General features: G+C 46.0%; 1 protein-coding gene across 9 annotated transcripts in view; it reads left to right on the top strand.

Moving 5' to 3' along the window:
- Positions 1-18666, top strand: part of SCEL (sciellin) — a 155802-nt gene that overhangs the window by 22763 nt on the left and 114373 nt on the right. For all 9 annotated transcript variants that reach the window (XM_029048213.2, XM_029048235.2, XM_029048257.2 and 6 more), the window contains exons 4-9: positions 3992-4051; positions 6103-6171; positions 6748-6816; positions 10875-10913; positions 11983-12198; positions 14268-14333. In XM_029048213.2, coding sequence (XP_028904046.1) covers positions 3992-4051; positions 6103-6171; positions 6748-6816; positions 10875-10913; positions 11983-12198; positions 14268-14333 — 519 coding nt within the window. The remainder of the gene's footprint in view (positions 1-3991; positions 4052-6102; positions 6172-6747; positions 6817-10874; positions 10914-11982; positions 12199-14267; positions 14334-18666) is intronic.

Raw genomic sequence — 18666 nt, forward strand, 5'->3', positions numbered from 1 at the left:
CAAATACCAACATTATTAGAGCTCCACGAAGCCTCTGGGGATGGGGATGCCAAGTCCTCCACTTAGCCAGCTTTGGGTTGCAGGGAGGTGGGGTGGGGAGAACTTCCCGTTGCTCGTTGCTGCTTCCCGTTGCTTGTGTTCCTGCTACCAACAAAGGGAAATGAGAAGGACTTTTCTAGTCACCACGTTTTGCAGGGGCAGTAGAGAAGCAGCGTGGCTCAGTGGAAAGAGCCCGGGCTTGGGAGTCAGAGGTCATGGGTTCGTATCCCGACTCTGCCCCATGTCAGCTGTGTGACTGTGGGCAAGTCACTTCACTTCTCTGTGCCTCCGTTCCCTCATCTGTAAAATGGGGATGAAGATTGTGAGGCTCACGTGGGACAACCTCATTCCCCTGTGTCTACCCCGGCGCTTAGAACAGTGCTCTGCACATAGTAAGCGCTTAACAAATACCAACATTATTATTAATAGTGGCAGGGCTTCTGCGGGGGCAGGGCAGTCAACTACGATAAGGTGGGAGAGGCAGAGACCACAACCCAAAGGAGAGACTCAGTCAGCGGAGAGAGATAGTTTCTTTCTCTCTTTTTCGCTCTCTCTCACACACACAGAGGACGTTCACCTAGAACAGCCTATTGCTTGACTTGCTCCATGCCAGAAGTCCTTTGGCTGCCGACGTCACTGCTGGCCACGGAGTCAGTCAGTCGCTTGTATTTACTGAGTGCTTACTGTGAGCAGAGCACTGTACTAAGTGCTTGGGAGAGTACTCTCCATCTGGGGCACTGAGCAGAGAGAGGCCCTGGAAAGCTGGACTCGCCACAGAATCTTCCAACGATAGCCCAGCACGACCTCCGTCCCGGTGTCCCCAGTGGCTCCCTAGGAGAATGGTGTCCGACCGGCCTCCTCCAAGCTAAGGTTTGGAGGAGGGAATGTCCGGGATAGTTGCTCCAGCAGGATAGTGCTTGTGCTTGTTTGGCTTGGGGCGTGTGTTGACACAACTATGTACCTGCAAAGATTCCTCTCTCTAATGGTAGGAGAAGGATGGGACACTCCACTGGTAACGGGAGGCTAGGGGGTCACACAACTTACCTGTATTTTTGAAACATCACTACTTTGCTTAGTACAATACCTCACGATCTCTGGTTAATTACCTGTGGTTAGATAATTAGGCCAAGGAAATAGCATGGCCTAGTGGAAAGAATTCAGGCCTGGGCGTCAGAGGACCTGGGTTCTAGTCCTAGCTCCTCCACTCGCATGCTGTGTGACCTTGGGCAAGTAGCTTATCTTCTCTGTGCCTCAGTAACCTGATCCGTAAAATGGGGATTTAGTCTGTGAGCCTCAAGAGGGACAACCTGATTACCCTTAGTGCACTTAGTTCTTGGCACATAAGAAGTGCTTAACAAATACCATTATTATTATTATTATTGTTCTCTGAGCTTCAGTGTCCTCAACTGTGAAACAGGGACTCAACACTTGCTCTCCCTCTTTCTTAGACTGTGAACCCCACGTGGGACAGGGATTGAGCCCAACTTGACTAACTTGTATCTGCTCCAGTGCTTAGAACAGTGCTTGACACATAATAAGTGCTTAACTAATATCATAATAATAAGAAACATGAAGATGACAAAATTTCCTAATGCCTAACCAAATAGATTTAGTGTGTATGAACGATGAATTGTCCAATGCCCCAAGTCAAGTATTTCTCCTCAGAAATAGTCTCCTCCAGACTGTAAATCTCATTATGGGCAGGGAACGCGACTACCAATTCTGTTGTATTGTACTCTCTCGAGCGCTTCGTACACTGATCGGCACAGAGTAAATGCTCGATAAATATAACTGATGATGAGAATAATCAGAATAATAATAATCAAGTAGTGCTTGTTTTCCTAAATCCACTTTTCTGGGAAGAGCAATTCAAGTTTAGACTGCCAGGATTTTATCAAGTGAATTCATTCAATCATTCATTCAATCGTATTTTTTGAGCGCTTTCTGTGTGCAGAGCACTGTACTAAGCGCTTGGAAAGTACAATTTGGGCAACACCTAGAGACAATTCCTATCCAACAGTGGGTTCACAGTCTAGAAATGAATGTTATCACTATTTGTAATAGCACTTTTATGATTCTGAAGCACTTTCACATCAGTGCTCTCACTTTATCTTCACAACTGCTCCATAATGTCTTCCTTCCAGATGAGGAAATGAAGGCACAGAGATATTAAGTGACTTTCCCAAGCTCACTCAACAGATCCCTGGCAGAGCTGAGATGAGAACCAGGTCTCCTAACTCCCAAACTGATGCTCTTTCCACTATATCATTCTGCCTTCTCTATATATTCAATCGATCAATCTATCAGTGGTATTTATTGAATGGTTACTGTGTGCAGAGTTCAGTACTAAGTGTTTGGGAGAAGACAATACAACAGGTTTGGTGGACATGTTCTCTGCCTTTCAAGAGTTTATTACCTAAAGGAGGAGACAGACTTTATAATAAATGATGGATATGCACTTATGTGCTGAAGGGCTGAGAGTGGGGTGAGTATCAAGTGCTTAAAGGGTACAGATCCAAGTGCATAGATAATAGTAATAATAATAATGATGATGATGGTATTTGTTAAGCGCTTACTATGTTCCAAGCACTGTTCTAAGGTCTGGAGGAGATACTAGGTAATCAGGTTGTCCAAGGTGGGGCTCACAGTCTTAATCTCCATTTTACAGATGAGGTAACAGAGCACAGAGAAGTTTAGTGACTTCCCCAAAGTCACGCAGCTGATAAGTGACAGAGCCGGGATTAGAATCCCTAACCTCTGACTCCCAAGCCCGGGCTCTTTCCACTCAGTCACGCAGGGAGAGGGAGATGGAGAAATGAGGGTTCAGTCTGGCAAGGTCTCTCGAAGGAAGTGCGATTTTAATAAGGCCTTGACGATAGGGAGAGTGGTGCTCTGTCGAGCAAAGAAAGGGAAAGAAGTTCCAGATCAGAGGGAGGACATGGCAAGAGTTCTGTGGCAAGATAGTTGAGATGGAGATACAGTGCGTAGGTTGGCGTTGGAGGAGAGAAGGGTGTGGAATTGGCCTTGTAGTAGGAGAGCAGCAAGCTAAGGTGTGCTTAGGGGGAACGAGCTGATTGAGTGCTTTAAAGCCGCTGCTAAGGAGTTTCTGTTGGAGGAAGAGGTGAATGGACAAAAATAATCATGATTTGATCCGTATTCAAAATTCAGCAGAAGTGAGTGGAAGAAGATATTGTCGCATCACCTTTCTGATAAGGGTAGCTGTTTGAGGGACATCGCAAATGGATATTCCCACCCAATGGTGAACATTTGGCTCATTCTGTTATTGTAACAAACAGAACTAGCACAGTATGTCAGAATAGTTCCGAGAAGTTATTTTCCTACCATCTTTATCTTTCAACTTGTGACTGGCTAAAACAAGTACTGCTTGTCTTCTTTTGCTCAGAGTGAAGCCTATAAACCTGTGACGTAGAATTATGCGCTCTTTGCTCCTACCAAATGATGATAATAATAATAATAATAATATTTGTTAATCACTTAGCATATGCTAAGCATCGTACTAAGTGTCAGGGTAGATACAAGATCATCAGGTTAGACACAGTCCCCATCCCACATGGGGTTCACAGTCTAAGGCAGAGGGAGAACAGGTATTGAATCCCCATTTCATAGATGAGAACACTGAGGCACAAAGAAATTAAGTGTCCTTCCCAAAGTCATAAAACAGGCAAGTGGGAGAGTCAGGATTAGAACCCAGGCCCTCTGAATTCCAGGCCCATGTTCTTTCCACGAGATCATGCGCTAGACCGTAAGCCCGTCAAACGGCAGGGACCGTCTCTATCTGTTGCCGACTTGTTCATTCCAAGCGCTTAGTACACTGCTCTGCACACAGTAAGCGCTCAATAAATACTATTGAATGAATGAATGAATGACTTCTCTCTTGGTTCTGCATTTATCAGGTAGTATCTCTAATATATGACTTTCTTTTCACTTGCAGAGATGAAAACGCCGGTAGAGTTGTGCTTCACCATCATGGCTCATATGATGCCTTAGACAGGTGTGTTCCTCTGAGGGATTGCTTCTGGACTGTGGGACTATGTACTGGCCTTCTTGGAAACAAAAGATTCCGGGGTGGGCAGCAGAACTGTCGGTGTGAAATAAAACAGACGAAGTTCAGGACGGTGTCCTTTTCACTGTAGGAGAGTCCTAGATTGCAAGGTCATTTATTCATTCATTCATTCAGTAGTATTTATTGAGCGCTTACTAAGTGCAGAGCACTGTACTAAGCGCTTGGAATGTACAAATCGGTAACGGATACAGTCCCTGCCCTTTGATGGGCTTACAGTCTAATCGGGGGAGACGGACAGACAAGAACAATAGCAATAAATTCAATCTTATTTATTGAGTGCTTACTGTGTGCAGAGCACTGTACTAAATGATTGAGAATTCAGGAATAAAGAGAGACAATCCCTGCCCACACCAGGCTCACAGTCTAGAATGGGAGAGACAGACATCAGAACAAGTGAAGAGGCGGGGAATGTGTCTACCAACTCTGTTCTATTGCACTCTCCCAAGCACTTAGTACAGTGCTCTGCACTCAGTAAGTGTTCAGTAGAGACCACTGATTGATTTGGAGCTTGTGGAGCTTCAAAAGAAGAGAAGGAATGGACTATTTAATCAATCAGTTGTATTTACTGAGCTCTTACCCTGTGCAGAGCACTGTTCTAAGCACTCGTGAAAGTACGATACAACAACAGAACAGAGTTAATAATAATAATGTTGGTATTTGTTAAGCGCTTACTGTGCGCAGAACACTGTTCTAAGCGCTGGGGTAGGCACAGGGGAATCAGGTTGTCCCACGTGGGGCTCACAGTCTTAATCCCCATTTTACAGATGAGGGAACTGAGGCAACAGAGAAGTTAAGTGATTTGCCCACAGTCACACAGCCGACAAGTGGCCGAGCCGGGATTCGAACCCATGACCTCTGACTCCAAAGCCCGGGCTCTTTCCACTGAGCCACGCTGCTTCTCGCTGCTTCACCAACAGAGTTGGTGGGCGCATTCCCCGCCCACAGGGAACTCACAGTCCAGAGGGGGAGACAGATATAAATATAAATAAATAAATAAATGACTATTTACCCCTCTCCATCTACCTGGAAGACTTAACCGCCGAGCTGTGTAACTTGAAACAGTGATAACACCTCCTTCCCTCAGCCTCAGGTTAAGAGTGGGGAGAGAAGCAGTGGAAGGGAACCCGATCTTTTTCACATTATCCATTTGATGTCAAAAATGAACCCAAACTCTGTAAACCATTCATTCCCTTGTTTTCTATTGTATGTAAATCAATCAATCGGTGGTATTTATTGAGTGCTTACTGTGTGCAGAGCACCGTACTAAGCGCTTGGGAGAGTACAATACAATAGAGTTGGTAGACACATTCCCTGCCCACAGTGAGCTTACATTTTACTTTTGTTAGAAGTGTCTGTTCTATAAACTCCAACCTCTCTAGGCATTTTTGATGTTTGAAGGCAACTCTTTCTCCAAAACCACTTGTTTCGGTGGCCACAAGTGGCTTCCCCAAGCACATTTCATTTTTGAAAAGGGAGCTTTTTTTTTTCCCCCTAAACCGGCGGCTTCTCTTACCTAGGCTTTAAACTGTCACAATCTAGCAACTGAAGCAGCTGTTATGTTCCTGACATTGAATTGTGCACTGCTAAAATTTCTACCAGCTGGAGAGATCCGATTATAAGAGGAAGAGAAGCTTCTATTTACATGATAATTAACAAAATTAGCTCAAGGAAATATGAATATTGCCAGATTTTCATGTTCTGTTACCTTATTTGCATAGCCTAATTTGCATGTCACCATGGTTCGACGTGATCCATGCCAGATCTCCTCAATTAGGAAGGATGACTGAGTGGGTTATAATCTGTTTAATTCCAATCAACTGTTAGGTTAGTTTGGGCATCTTCTACGGGTTTTTTCCTTCCACTCATTCAACCCAACAGGTGTGTCTAGCTTCTGTCTCGCTTGCTTAAAATGTCAAATTTTGGTCTGCTTCAACAGCCAGTTTTCTTTGTTAATTTATCTTCTGGCTTCTTCGATTTAGGACCGGAAATGAAAGAGATGAACAGAGAGTGGCGATAAGTCGGTACAGATCTGATGACACCTTAGATAGGTAAGGTTTTCCTGCAGAAAGAATGATGGTGACGTCTATTAACTGCTTACTGTGTGCTAAGGGCTGCGGTAGATATGAGGTAGTCACATCAGGCACAGCCCCTGTCCAACAGGGGCCTCACAGTTTGAGGGAGGGAAAGAGCCCGTGTATTTCCTCCCCAGTTCACAGGGGAGGAAACTGAGGCACAGAGAATTTAAATCAATCGATCAGTGGTATTTAGAGAACACTTGCTGTGTGCAGGCAATCACTGAATCCATCGAGACAAGCCCTTCTATCTCTTCCATGACCCCCTCCCTTCCTAGATATCTTTGTGGAATGAAGACCAAGGGTTGTGATTAGTCTAAAAAAAATGCAGTTTTCAGGAGGGACATGTTAACATCTTGAGAACTGACCTGACAAAGGCTTGGGGAGGTAGAGGGATTGTTCTCAGGCAGTGATTAACGTGCTGAGTTTTTAAAGGAACTGATTAAAATGTTTCATCCTTTTCACTGGAGGCCGGTTATGGGTTTCAATGAGCCTCTGAAAATAACCTTATAGCCTAAATGTGGATCAGTGTTTTTGTATTTCTTTATAAAGGATTTCAGACAGAAATGATTCCGGTAAAGCCAATAAGGTGGAGGCCATGGATAGCCGACTAAACAACAGGTAGGTGGATTTTTCTACCTTGGGACATTCAGTTATTGGTTTCAGCGATCTTGATTCAAATATAGAGCAAGCTACGTTCTCTCCGACCAGGGACTAGAAGCAGCGTGGCACAGTGGATAGAGAACAGGCCTGGGAGTCAGAAGGTCATGGGTTTTAATCCCGGCCCTGCCACTTGTCTGCTGTGTGACCCTGGACAAGTCATTTCACTTTTCTATGCTTCAGTTACCCCATCTGTAAAGTGGAGATTGAGACTGTGAGCCCTACATGGGACAGTTTATTGCTCTTGTTTTAAGGAGATGTTCATGCCCTCGATTCTATTTATTGCAATTGTTTTTGTCCGTCCGTCTCCCCCGATTAGAACGTAAGCCCGGCAATGGGCAGGGACTGTCTCTCTCTGTTGCCGATTTGTACATTCCAAGCGCTTAGTACAGTGCTCTGCACATAGTAAGTGCTCAATAAATACTATTGAATGAATGAATGAATGACAGGGACTGTGTCCAACCCGAATTGTTTGTACCCAACCCAGAGCTTAGTACAGTACCTGGCACACAGAAAGTGCTTAACAAGTATCATTCTTATTAAAGTGTAAGCTCATATAAAATAGTTCCCGAAGTCACTTAAGAGCCTAGACCTTAGTCAGCTAGACAGCCTCCTCAAGTCCTCCATCTCTCCCATTCTTCTAACACAGATTGGGGAACATTCTGCTTAGTCCTCCTCAAATCCTTGCACCCCTATTTCTTCCTCTGGACCATAAGCTCGTCGTGGGCAGGGAATGTGCCAGTTTAGGACTTTACTCTCCCAAGCACTTAGTACAGTGTTCTGCACAAAGTAAGCGCTCCGTAAAAATGACTGAATGAATGCCACCAGCCTTTGGAGCCCAGCTATGTGTCCCCTCGAAGTCGAGGGGATCCTCGGGATACTTAGTCCTCTGTGCTGCTCCCAGAAAGTTCATGGACAAAGGGCTCCCTTCTTCACCCACGGCCCCCCCAGTCCTTGTGTCTCCCGACCCCCAGAACCTCTCTCCCAACCCCTACCGCAGGCAGACACCACCATCTGTTCTGTCAACAATGTTCAATAGCTTCTTTATGTGGTAACAGTGAAAAAGAATCCAGTTTAAACCACCTTTCCCAAGCTCTCGGCATCATTTCCTCCCACTCCCTCCTCTTCTGTCCCCGTGTCCCCAATCCCCAGTTCCAGTTTCACCCACTCCGAGTCCTTCGGACACTGAGTCTCTAGCGTCCTCACATACACACGCACACACGGGCCGGAGTCTCACCCCCCTGGACCCCGTGTCTCCTCAACCTCACCTAGAACCATCTCCAGTCCCCTATAGCCTGGCAGGTCGCTGTAAGCCAAGAACGTGTCTGTTTTTTGCTGTAGTGGACTCTCCCAACTGCTTAGTACAGTGCTCTGCACACAGTAAGCACTCAGTAATTACGATTGACCGACTGGCTCTGGGTCCATCCAGTCACAGCATGGGCTTTCCCTGTGTCCTGCTCTCCCAGGCGCGTGACTTGCAACCTCTCACCTCCAAGATGGTGGAGGGTCTTCATTGATTCAATAGGATTTATTGAGTGCTTACTATGTGCAGAGCACTGTACTAAGCGCTTGGTATGTGCAATTCGGCAACTGATAGAGACAATCCCTGCCCAATGACAGGCTCACAGTCTAAACCGGGGAGACAGCAAACCAAAACAGAACAAAACAAAAACAAGACAGCATCATCAAGATAAATAAAATCAAGGAGATATATACCTCATTAACAAAGTAAGGTAATAAATAATATGTACAAATGAGCATAGTGTTGGGGGGAGGGGAAAGAGGAAGAGCAGAGGGTGGGGGGAGGGACGGGGGAGGAGAGGGAAAGGGGGGCTCAGTCTGGGAAGGCCACTTGGAGGAGGTGAGCTCTCAGTAGGGCTTTGAAGAGGGGAAGAGAGTTTGGCAGATGTGAGGAGGGAGGGTATTCCAGGGCAGTGGTAGGACGTGGGCCAGGGGTTGCCGGCGGGATAGGTATGAATGGGGGATAGTGAGGAGGTGAGCGGCAGAGTGGAGTGTACGGGGTGGGCAGTAGAAAGAGAGAAGGGAGGTGAGGTAGGAGGGGGCAAGGGGATGGAGACCTCTGAAGCCAAGAGTGAGGAGTTTTTGTTTCGTGCGAAGGTTGATAGGCAACCCCTGGAGGTTTTTGAGGAGGGGAGTGACGTGCCCAGAGCGTGTCTGTAGGAAGATGATCCGGGCAGCGGAATGAAGAATAGACTGGAGTGGGGAGAGACAGGAGGAAGGGAGGTCAGAGAGAAGGCCGACACAATAATCCAGTCGGGATATTATGAGAGCTTGTACCAGCACGATAGCTGTTTGGATGGAGAGGAAAGGGCGGATCTTGTCCATACCGTGAAGGTGAGACCGGCAGGCGTTGGTGATGGATTGGATGCGGGGGGTGAAGGAGAGAGCCGAGTCAAGGACGAAACCAAGGTTGCGGGCCTGTGAAACGGGAAAGATAGTCACGCCGTCCACAGTGACAGGGAGGTCAAGGAGAGGACAGGGTTTGGGAGGGAAGATAAGGAGCTCAGTGTTAGACATGTACTCTTCACCTACTCGACCCCTCTGCATCCTCCTCAATCCTGCTCTCTGGCTTGGCATTTTCCTCAGAGAGGGGCCCAGTGGAGTGACTCTGGCTTCCTCCTCCCCCCGGTCAGTGTCGGGGTTTGGGGAATCACTGCATGAAAGGGCCTGGGAGAAAACAAGAGGGTGAGTAGATTTAATCCTGTGGAATCGACTCTGGAGAAAGCTGTGGACTCGATGGACTAAAGCAGCGCTGAATAGAGAAGCATTTTAGTATTAATTTATACACTTCCTCAGCAATTGTGTACATATGGATATTTAACTGTACAGCCAATTCTATATTCTGATGACTCTAAGTATTTGCATGTCTACCACCTCCATCAGATTGTTAATTCCTTTAGGGCAAAGAACCGGTCTCATGTTTCTCTTCTACTTTCCTAAGTGCTTAATGGAGAACATAACACCTAGGGGGAGTCCAATGAATCCATTAGCATAACCATCTGATAGATTTGTTTTAAATTCCCCCTGCCCTGCCTTGTCCAGATGAAAAAGCTTTACTCTTTAAGGGTGTTGCCGAGACAATGGCAAAATATCCCTGTAGACTCTAAGCTCTTTTTTTTAAAAAAGGAAAAAGTGGAATTTGTTAAGCGCTTACTATGAGCCAGGCATTGTACTGAGCACTTGGGTGGATATGAGATAATCGGGTTGGACACAAGCAGTGTTGTACGTGGGGCTCACAGTCTAAATTCCCATTTTACAGACAAGGTAAATGAGGCCCAGAGAAGAGAAGTGACTTATCCCAGATCACATAGCAGATACGTGGTGGAGCCGGGATCAGAACCCCGGTCCTTCTGACTCCTAGGTCCATGTCGTAGCCACTAAGCCATGCTGCTTCTAGGACTTTTACAGCAAGGAGGTCCAGCGGCGGGTCTTTCAGTAGGATGGAATCTTATAGAAATAACTTTAGAAAATATAATGAAGCAGGCTTTTGGAGTCTTCCACAGAAGAATGTAAAATGTTGGAGATCACTTTCCAAGTACTCGCGGTGGTCACTGGGTAGCCATGCGTTTAATTAAATAGATGTATTCTCTTTTGTCCCAATCTTCAATTGCTTCACTTTTTTATGGTATTTCTTAAGCACTTACTATGTGTCAAATACTGTTTTCGTCACTGGAGTAGATACAAGTTATTTAGGTGGGACACAGTCCCTGTCCCTCAGGGGGTTCACAGTCTACGTAGGAGGGAGACCAGGATTGAATCCCCATTTTACAGTTGAGGAAACTGAGGCCCAGAGAAGTTAAATGACTTGCCCAAGGTCACACAGCAAACACTTGGCAGAGCTGGGATTAGGACCCAGCTCCTCTGACTCCCAGGCCACTGTTCTTTCCACTAGGCCAGGCTTTTTCACTTTAAAGTAAAAGCATGGATGATTATTTGGTATGTGGGTGCTAGTGTTTATATATTGATGCTAACAAACTCTCCTTTTAATTCCCATCCAGGAGCATGTCCACTTTTAAAGCACTGGAAGGAGGGAAGCCGTATGTATATTCATGATTCCTTGCAATTTCTTCCCTGAATCTTTCTCACTCACATGCTTCTTGTGGAAACACAGTATTCATTCATTCATTCAGTTGTATTTATTGAGTGCTTACTGTGTGCAGAACATTGTTCTAGAGATGGACGGGACATTGTACGGGAACGTTGTACGGGAGAAGCAGTGTGGCTCAGTGGAAAGAGCCCGGGCTTGGGAGTCAGAGGTCATAGGTTCTAATCCCGGCTCGGTCACTTGTCAGCTGTGTGACTCTGGGTAAGTCACTTCACTTCCTCTGGGGCTCAGTTCCCTCATCTGTCAAATGGGGATGAAGACTGTGAGCCCCATGAGGGACAACCTGATCACTTTGTATCCCCCCAACGCTTAGAGCAGTGCTTGGCACATAGTAAGCGCTTAACAAATACCAACATTATTATTGTTATTACTAAGTGGTTGGGAAAGGACAATACAGCAATAAAGAGAGAGGCTCCCTGCCCACAAGGAGCTCAAAGTCTAGAGGGAGGGAGACAGGCATCAGTAAAAATGGACAGCAATATCAATAAATGAAATGACAGATATACACATAAGGGCTTTGGGATGGGGAGAAGGGGAAAGAGCTAAGGGAGCAAGTCAGGGTGATGCAGAAGGGAGTGGGAGATGCAGAAAAGCGGGGCTTAGTCTGGGAGGAGATGTGCCTTGAATAAGGCTTCGAATAATAATAATAATGCTATTTAAGCGCTTACTATGTGCCAAGCACCGTTCTAAGCACTGGGGTAGATACTCGGTAATCAGGTTGTCCCACGTGAGGCTCACAGTCTTCATCCCCGTTTTCCAGATGAGGTCACTGAGGCCCAGAGAAGTGAAGTGACTTGCCCACAGTCACACAGCTGACAAGCGGCAGAGCCGGGAGTTGAACCCATGACCTCTGACTCCCAAGCCCGGGCTCTTTCCACTGAGCCACGCTGCTTCTGAAGGGGGGCGGGGGAGAGTACCGGGGGGCTCCCCTGTAAATTCTAATCCCAGTTGCCATGGTATAAACCAACCTTTCATATCATGCTAATGATTTTCCTTCACAGGCAGCCTGAGAAGACGTTCAACAGTCCTACCATCTCCACAAGTGCTCCCGCCGCCAACGCTCGCACGACCGGTGCTCCCCCCGCCAGTGCTCGCACGACCGGCGCGCCCCCCGCCACTGGTCCCACAGCTAGTGCCCGCACCACCAGTGCTCCCACCACCCGCGTTCTTACCGCCCCCAGTGCGGCCGCCGTTACAACCCCAGTGAAGAAAAAGAGGTAATCAGGCCCAGTTAGGCTTTGCTTGGGGATGAATGAGTTGTAAGTAATTGCCTTTCCTAGGTACGGGAGGAAATTGAATGGTTTTCCCAAGGTTATGGGGTCTACCGTGATGGGAAAGATGAATAGATGAGAGGAAGAAGCAGAGGCAATAGCACGGACCTGGGAGTCAGAGGACGTGGGTTCCAATCCCGGCTCCGCCACTCGTCTGCTGTCACTTCGCTTCTCTGTCCCGTTACCTCATCCGGGAAACGGGGATTATGACGGTGAGCCCCATGTGGGACAGGAACTGTGTCCAACCTGATTACCTTGTGGCTCAGTGGAAAGAGCAGGTGCTTGGGAGTCAGAGGTCATGGGTTCGAATCCCCGCTCTGCCGCCTGTCAGCTGTGAGACTGTGGGCAAGTCACTTAACTTCTCTGGGCCTCAGTTACCTCATCTGGAAAATGGGGATTAAGACCGTGAGCCTCACGTGGGACAACCTGATTACCCTGTATCTACCCTAGCGCTTAGAACGGTGCTCTGCACGTAGTAAGCGCTTAACAGATCCCAACATTATTGTTATTATTATTAGCCCAGTGTTTAGAACAGTGCTTGGCACATAGTAAGTGCTTAACAAATACTGTTCTTATTGATAAGCAGAATATATTTCTAAAGTGATCACCTTGTCAGTCAATCATACATGAGTGCTTACTGTGTGCAGAGCACTGTTCTAAGCGCTTGGGAGAGTAGAGCATAACAATGAACAGACACATTCCCGGCCCACACTGGCTTACAATCTAGATGGAGAGATTGTGCCTCTTTCTGGAGGAAGTGAACTCTTTACTGTCTTTGCAAGCACCATGCTCACCACCATCACTTACTGTGTGCAGAGCACTTTACTGAAGCAGCATGGCTCAGTGGAAAGAGCACGGGCTTTGGAGTCAGAGGTCATGGGTTCGAATCCCCGCTCTGCCACTTGTCAGCTGTGCGACTGTGGGCAGGTCACTTCACTTCTCTGGGCCTCAGTTACCTCATCTGTAAAATGGGGATTAATATTGTGAGCCCCACGTGGGACAACCTGATTCCCCTGCGTCTACCCCAGCGCTTAGAACAGTGCTCTGCACACAGTAAGCGCTTAACAAATACCAACATTATTATTATTATTATTATTATTAAACGTTTAGGATAGTACGACACAATAGCATCGGTAGACATTTTCCCTGCCCACAACGAGTTTACAGTCACCCACAAATCCCACAAATCAGGAATCGTGACGTCTGAGGAAGAGGAAAAAAATGGAGTGGGCCACCACTTAGCTTGACAGATTTGTCTCCGTTCTCTTCTCATCTAGATCATCTCATCAACTTGGAATATCTTACCCCATCTATCTAACTGACCACCAGTCTCTTCACCTTCAAAACCTTATTACAATCACCTCTCCTCCAAGAGGCCTTCCCCAACTAAACCCTCAATTTCCTTACTTCCCTTCCCTTCTTCATCACCTATGCCTTTGACTCTGTGCATTTAAAGCACACGTCCCTCAGCCCCGAAGCACTTATGTACATATTCATAATTCATTTTAACGTCCATCTTCCCCTCCAGGCGGAAAGTTCCCTGTGGGCAGGGAATGTGTCTACAGACTCTGCAATACTGCACTCTCCCAGGCCCTTATTACCATACTCTGTGCACAGTAAGCCCTCAATAAATACCATTTAATGACTGAAAAAGGATGAGGCAGTTTAAAAGCACCTGGGTAACCCGGATAGTGTGAATGGCATTTTTCAGATTGTAAACTGAAAATCGAAATCATTCATCTGCCTTTTGCCCATCACACCCTTCTTGAGCAGAAATGGGGCTCTTGAATTGACGCTCCCTGAATTATCGATCGATCTATCAACGGTATTTATTGAGCACTTACTACGTGCGGGGCATTGCGCTAAGCACTTGGGAGAGTCCAAAGCAGCAGAACTAGCGGACCCGTTCCCTGCCCCTAACGATTTACAGTCTAGAGGGGGAGATGGACCTTAAAATAAATGAATAAGTAATTTATAATATATGATTACGCTTACAATCTGTTATTCTTTAACAGGCAGTCTTGGTTTCCACCACCACCCCCGGGTTCCACTGCCCCCTCGAGCACTGTGGAGAGCAAAAGGTAAGGAATAAGCTTCCCATTTTCCACAAGTCCGTATGGAAAGGGCTATAGGGGCTTGACTATCATCTGCAGTCTTGGGAATAACTGGAATCTTGGGAATGATTGGAATCAGTCCCGATTATTGGATCCCTTCCTTATTCTAGGACTTGAGGTAGGATTTTATTTCTTCACTTTTCTCCTTCAACAGTAGATTTCTAGAGTTGCTGAAGAGCTAGCTGCAAAATGATGCTTTGATAAACCCCTCTCTAAACTGTAAAATCACTGAGAGTAAAGATCTTGTCTACCAATCTGTATTGTACCTCCCAAGTGCTAAGTGCAGAGCTCTGCACCCAGTAAGTGCTCAATAAATAGCACTCGTTTTCCCTACTTGCCCTCTCTTCTTCATCACCTGTGCCTTTGACTCTGCACCTTTAAAGCATGCATTTGATATTTGCCCCTCCCTCAGCCCCAAAGCACTTATGTACATATTCATAATTCATTTTAATGTCCATCTTCCCCTCCAGGAGGAAATCTGATTGTTTTTTTTCCCACCTTTTCACTTACCTTCTAGCCACTCTGGTTTTTTTTAATAATATTTTCTCTGAATCTGAGAGGAGACTAATTAGCCAGCTCACTTCAAAACTGGGGAGTTTGGGGTTGTCTCCCCCGAAAATCCCAACTCCATGGGTGACGGCTCTCATCTCTCCCAAGATCTAACTCGTCAGCTAACTCCTTTAACCCTTTCCACCAAGATTAGGTTCTCCTAGTTATTCCTATTGGTCTCTTAACCCAGATGTGGGATTATTGGCAGGCCCGAAAGCCTTATTGATTCAGTGACCAAGTCTCCCTTGTGAAATTTTATTCTGTTTCCATTAAATGCCTATAAAGAAGATGCCACTGTTCTAGACTGTGAGCCCAATTGTCTCTATTGCTGTATTGTAAAGCGCTTAGTATGGTGCTCTGCACACAGTAAGCGCTCAGTAAATAAGACTGAATGAATGAATGGTGAGGTTCACCTTGGGGAGCGTGTATGAATGAAAAGGCCAATGTGGAATGCAAAGTCCTGACCACGTGGTACACAAAAAAGGGCAGTTCTTGGTTGTGTTGTCTTGGTTGATGTTCGCTATGCCTGTTGCTGTTTTTTTGCTTTTGTCATTCTTAACAACTGCCTTTTATGAGAAAGGTGGGACAGGTTTGGAGTTTGTTCCCAACTTCTGAAAAAGGACAATTGGTTCATTCCCTAGCATGAATCATTGGGAAGCAAGCAGTGTGGCCTAGTGGGAAAGAGCACAGGCCTAAGAGCAAAAACCTGTAATTTATTTATTTATATTAATGTCCGTCTCCCCCTCTAGACTGGAAGCTCGTTCTGGGCAGTACTGTACTCTCCCAAGCGCTTAGTACCGTGTTCTGCAAGTAAAGTGCTCAATAAATACAACTGATTGAGGAGTCAGGAGATCTGAGGAGTCAGGAGATCTGGGTTCTAATCCCAGCTCCACCATTGACCTTCTGTGTGACTTTGGACAAGTCACTTTAGAACAATGCATGCTTAACAAATACCATCGTAATTATTATTAACTTCTCTGTAGCTCAGTTATCTCACCTGCAAAATGGGAATTAAATCCTACTCCCTTCTATTTAAACTATGAGGCCCAGGTGGGACAGGGACTGTGTCTAACCTGATTATCTCATATCTACTCCAGCATCTAGTACAGTGCATGCTACATAGCAAGTGCTTAACAAGACTTTAAAGTAATGCTTGGCTGGGATTTCCAGTCTCTTCTAGGGACAGAAATAGATAATTGAGTGGTCACAGTGGGAGACAGATCTTTAGGAAATGGGAAGTACTCTCTAGCCTTGGAGCAGGAGCAAGTGATGATATGATGACTTTTTTTTTTAGACTTAGAGTGTTCCTTTCCTTTGAAAACTTCAATGTGGAAGCTTCTCTATTCCTATCTTTGAAGACCAGTTTTTACCAGAGGGAGAAATATTGCCTTAGAATAAATCTGAAAAAGGTCAGTTGGCTATCAGGGGAAGTGAAATGAGAAAAAGACTGGAATAGGAGCTCTACCAAAAGAGGGAAATGACATCTAAAGCATATGTTGGTGGTGGACAGGGGATTTTTAAAATACATCAAGCAGGAAGAACACTGTAAAGAGCATGGACCTCAGACTCAGAGGACCTGGGTTCTAATCTTGGCTCCACCACTTGTCTGCTGTGTGACCTTGGGCAAGTTACTTAACCTCTCTGCCTCAATTACCTAATCTGTAAAATGAGAATTAAGATTGTGAGACCCCCTAGGTGGGATGGGGTCTGTGTCCAACCCCAGTGCTTAGTAAAATGCCTACCACATAGCAAGTGCTTAACAAAGACCATTAAAAAAAACCCCATAATGGAGCATTTAAAAACGTAGAAAAAGTCATTGTGAGGATTTTCCTTCACTCATTTGTAGTTATTGAGCACTTACTGTGTGTAGAGCACTGTACTAAGCGCTTGGAAAGTACAGTTTGGCAACAGATAGAGACAATCCCTATGCAACAACGGGCTCACAGTGTAGACGGGGAGACAGACGACAAAACAAAACCAGTAGACAGGCGTATAAAAGGATAGAAATATAGTTATACACTTCATTAATAAAATAAATAGAAGAATAAATATGTTCATATATACCCAAGTGCTGTGGGGCAGGGAGGGGGTAGAGCAGAGGGAGGGAGTTGGGGTGATGGAGAGGGGAGGAAGAGCAGAGGAAAAGGGGGGCTTAGTCTGGGAGCCTCTTCAGGACAACAGCAGCAGCAGAATCAGCAATCATGATCATCATTGTTGTTCATCTGATTTTTGTTGTTGCTAGTGTCCTCTTTTCATTCCCTGCTAATCTTCCTGATTAATCAATCCACGTCTTAATCGTTAACCGTGCAAGCCTACTGAGGGAGGAGCACTGAACTACGAGCTTGAGAAAGAAGTGAAATGATACTCCTGCTGCCTTCAAGGAGTTTACAATGTAATAGGGACGACAAGCAGATCTAAATTAGGAGTGGCACGATGTAGTGGATAGAACACGTGCCTGGGAGTCAGAAGGTCGGGGGTTCTAATCCCGGCCCCACCCCTTGTCTGCTGTGTGACCTTGGCCAAGTCACTTCTTCTCTGTGCCTCAGTTACCTCATCTGAAACAGGGGGATTGAGACGGTGAGCCCCACGTGGGACAGGGACTGTGTCCAACCCCAGCTTGTATCCATCCCAGTGCTTAGTACAGTGCCTGGCGCAGAGTAGGCCTTTAACAAATACCAGTATTATTATTATTTACAAATAATGGGAGGAGAAGGAAGAGGAGCAGAGAGACAAGTGGAATACGGAAGGACTATGGGTGGGTAGGATCTAGAGGGGCCAGGTAAGTGGAAGAGAAGACCCTCAGCCTTCTTGGAGGTGAGAGGTTGCAAGCCACATGGGTGGGAGAGGAGGATATAGGGAGAGCCTGTTCTGTGTTTTAAGGTTGAGGATACCCTGGAGACTTGAGGTTCCAAAGGAGCGAGGCTCCGGACCCCTAAAGGGGAGAAAGGATGCTAATAGACGTAGTGTACAAATGACTCAGAGTGACTTAGATGAAATGATTAATGGTAATTAATTGAGCCCTTACTTTGTACAGAGCTCGGTGCTGAGTGCTTGGGAAAAATCACTAGAGTAAATTCGATGGCCATGATGGATGCCATTTAAGGAGCTTACAATCTAGTGGGGTTCACGGCCGTTAAAATGAATTACAAATAGAGGAAGCAGTGAATACGTACGTAGCATGTAGGGATTGAAATATCTATGTGTTAGAGGTAGCTGTTGGATTGATATGGTCTGAGATGTTGGAGATTATTTGAGGAATCTCCTGCAGAAATCGTCTTCGGGAGAGATTTGAAGATTGGAGAGAGCTGAGAGGTGGTAGACTCGAAGGGAAAGAGAGCTCGAAAGCTGTGAAGAGAATGGACACAGAGGGAAGCAGCATGGCCTAGTGGAAAGGACCTGGGAGTCAGAGGACCTGGGTTCTGATCCTGACTCTGCTGCTTACCTGCTTTTTTGGCACTGAGCAAGTCACTTATCTTCTCCGTGCCTCTGTTTCCTCAAATGAAAAATGGGGATTCAATGCCTATTCTCCCTCCTGTTTAGACTGTGAGTCCCCTTATAGAACAGGAACCGGGTCTGACCTGATTATCCTGTATGTGCTGCAGTACACAGAAGAATGCTTGGCTCCATTACCATTATTATTAGTGAGTGTTAATCATCATCATTATAATAATAACGGTTAGGAGTGACTGCATGCTACAGAGAGAAAAGGCATAGTCATTAGGGGATTTTGAGGGGTGGAGAGACAAATGTC

The sequence above is a fragment of the Ornithorhynchus anatinus genome, chromosome 2 (assembly GCF_004115215.2).
Source record: "Ornithorhynchus anatinus isolate Pmale09 chromosome 2, mOrnAna1.pri.v4, whole genome shotgun sequence".
NCBI lineage: Eukaryota > Metazoa > Chordata > Mammalia > Monotremata > Ornithorhynchidae > Ornithorhynchus > Ornithorhynchus anatinus.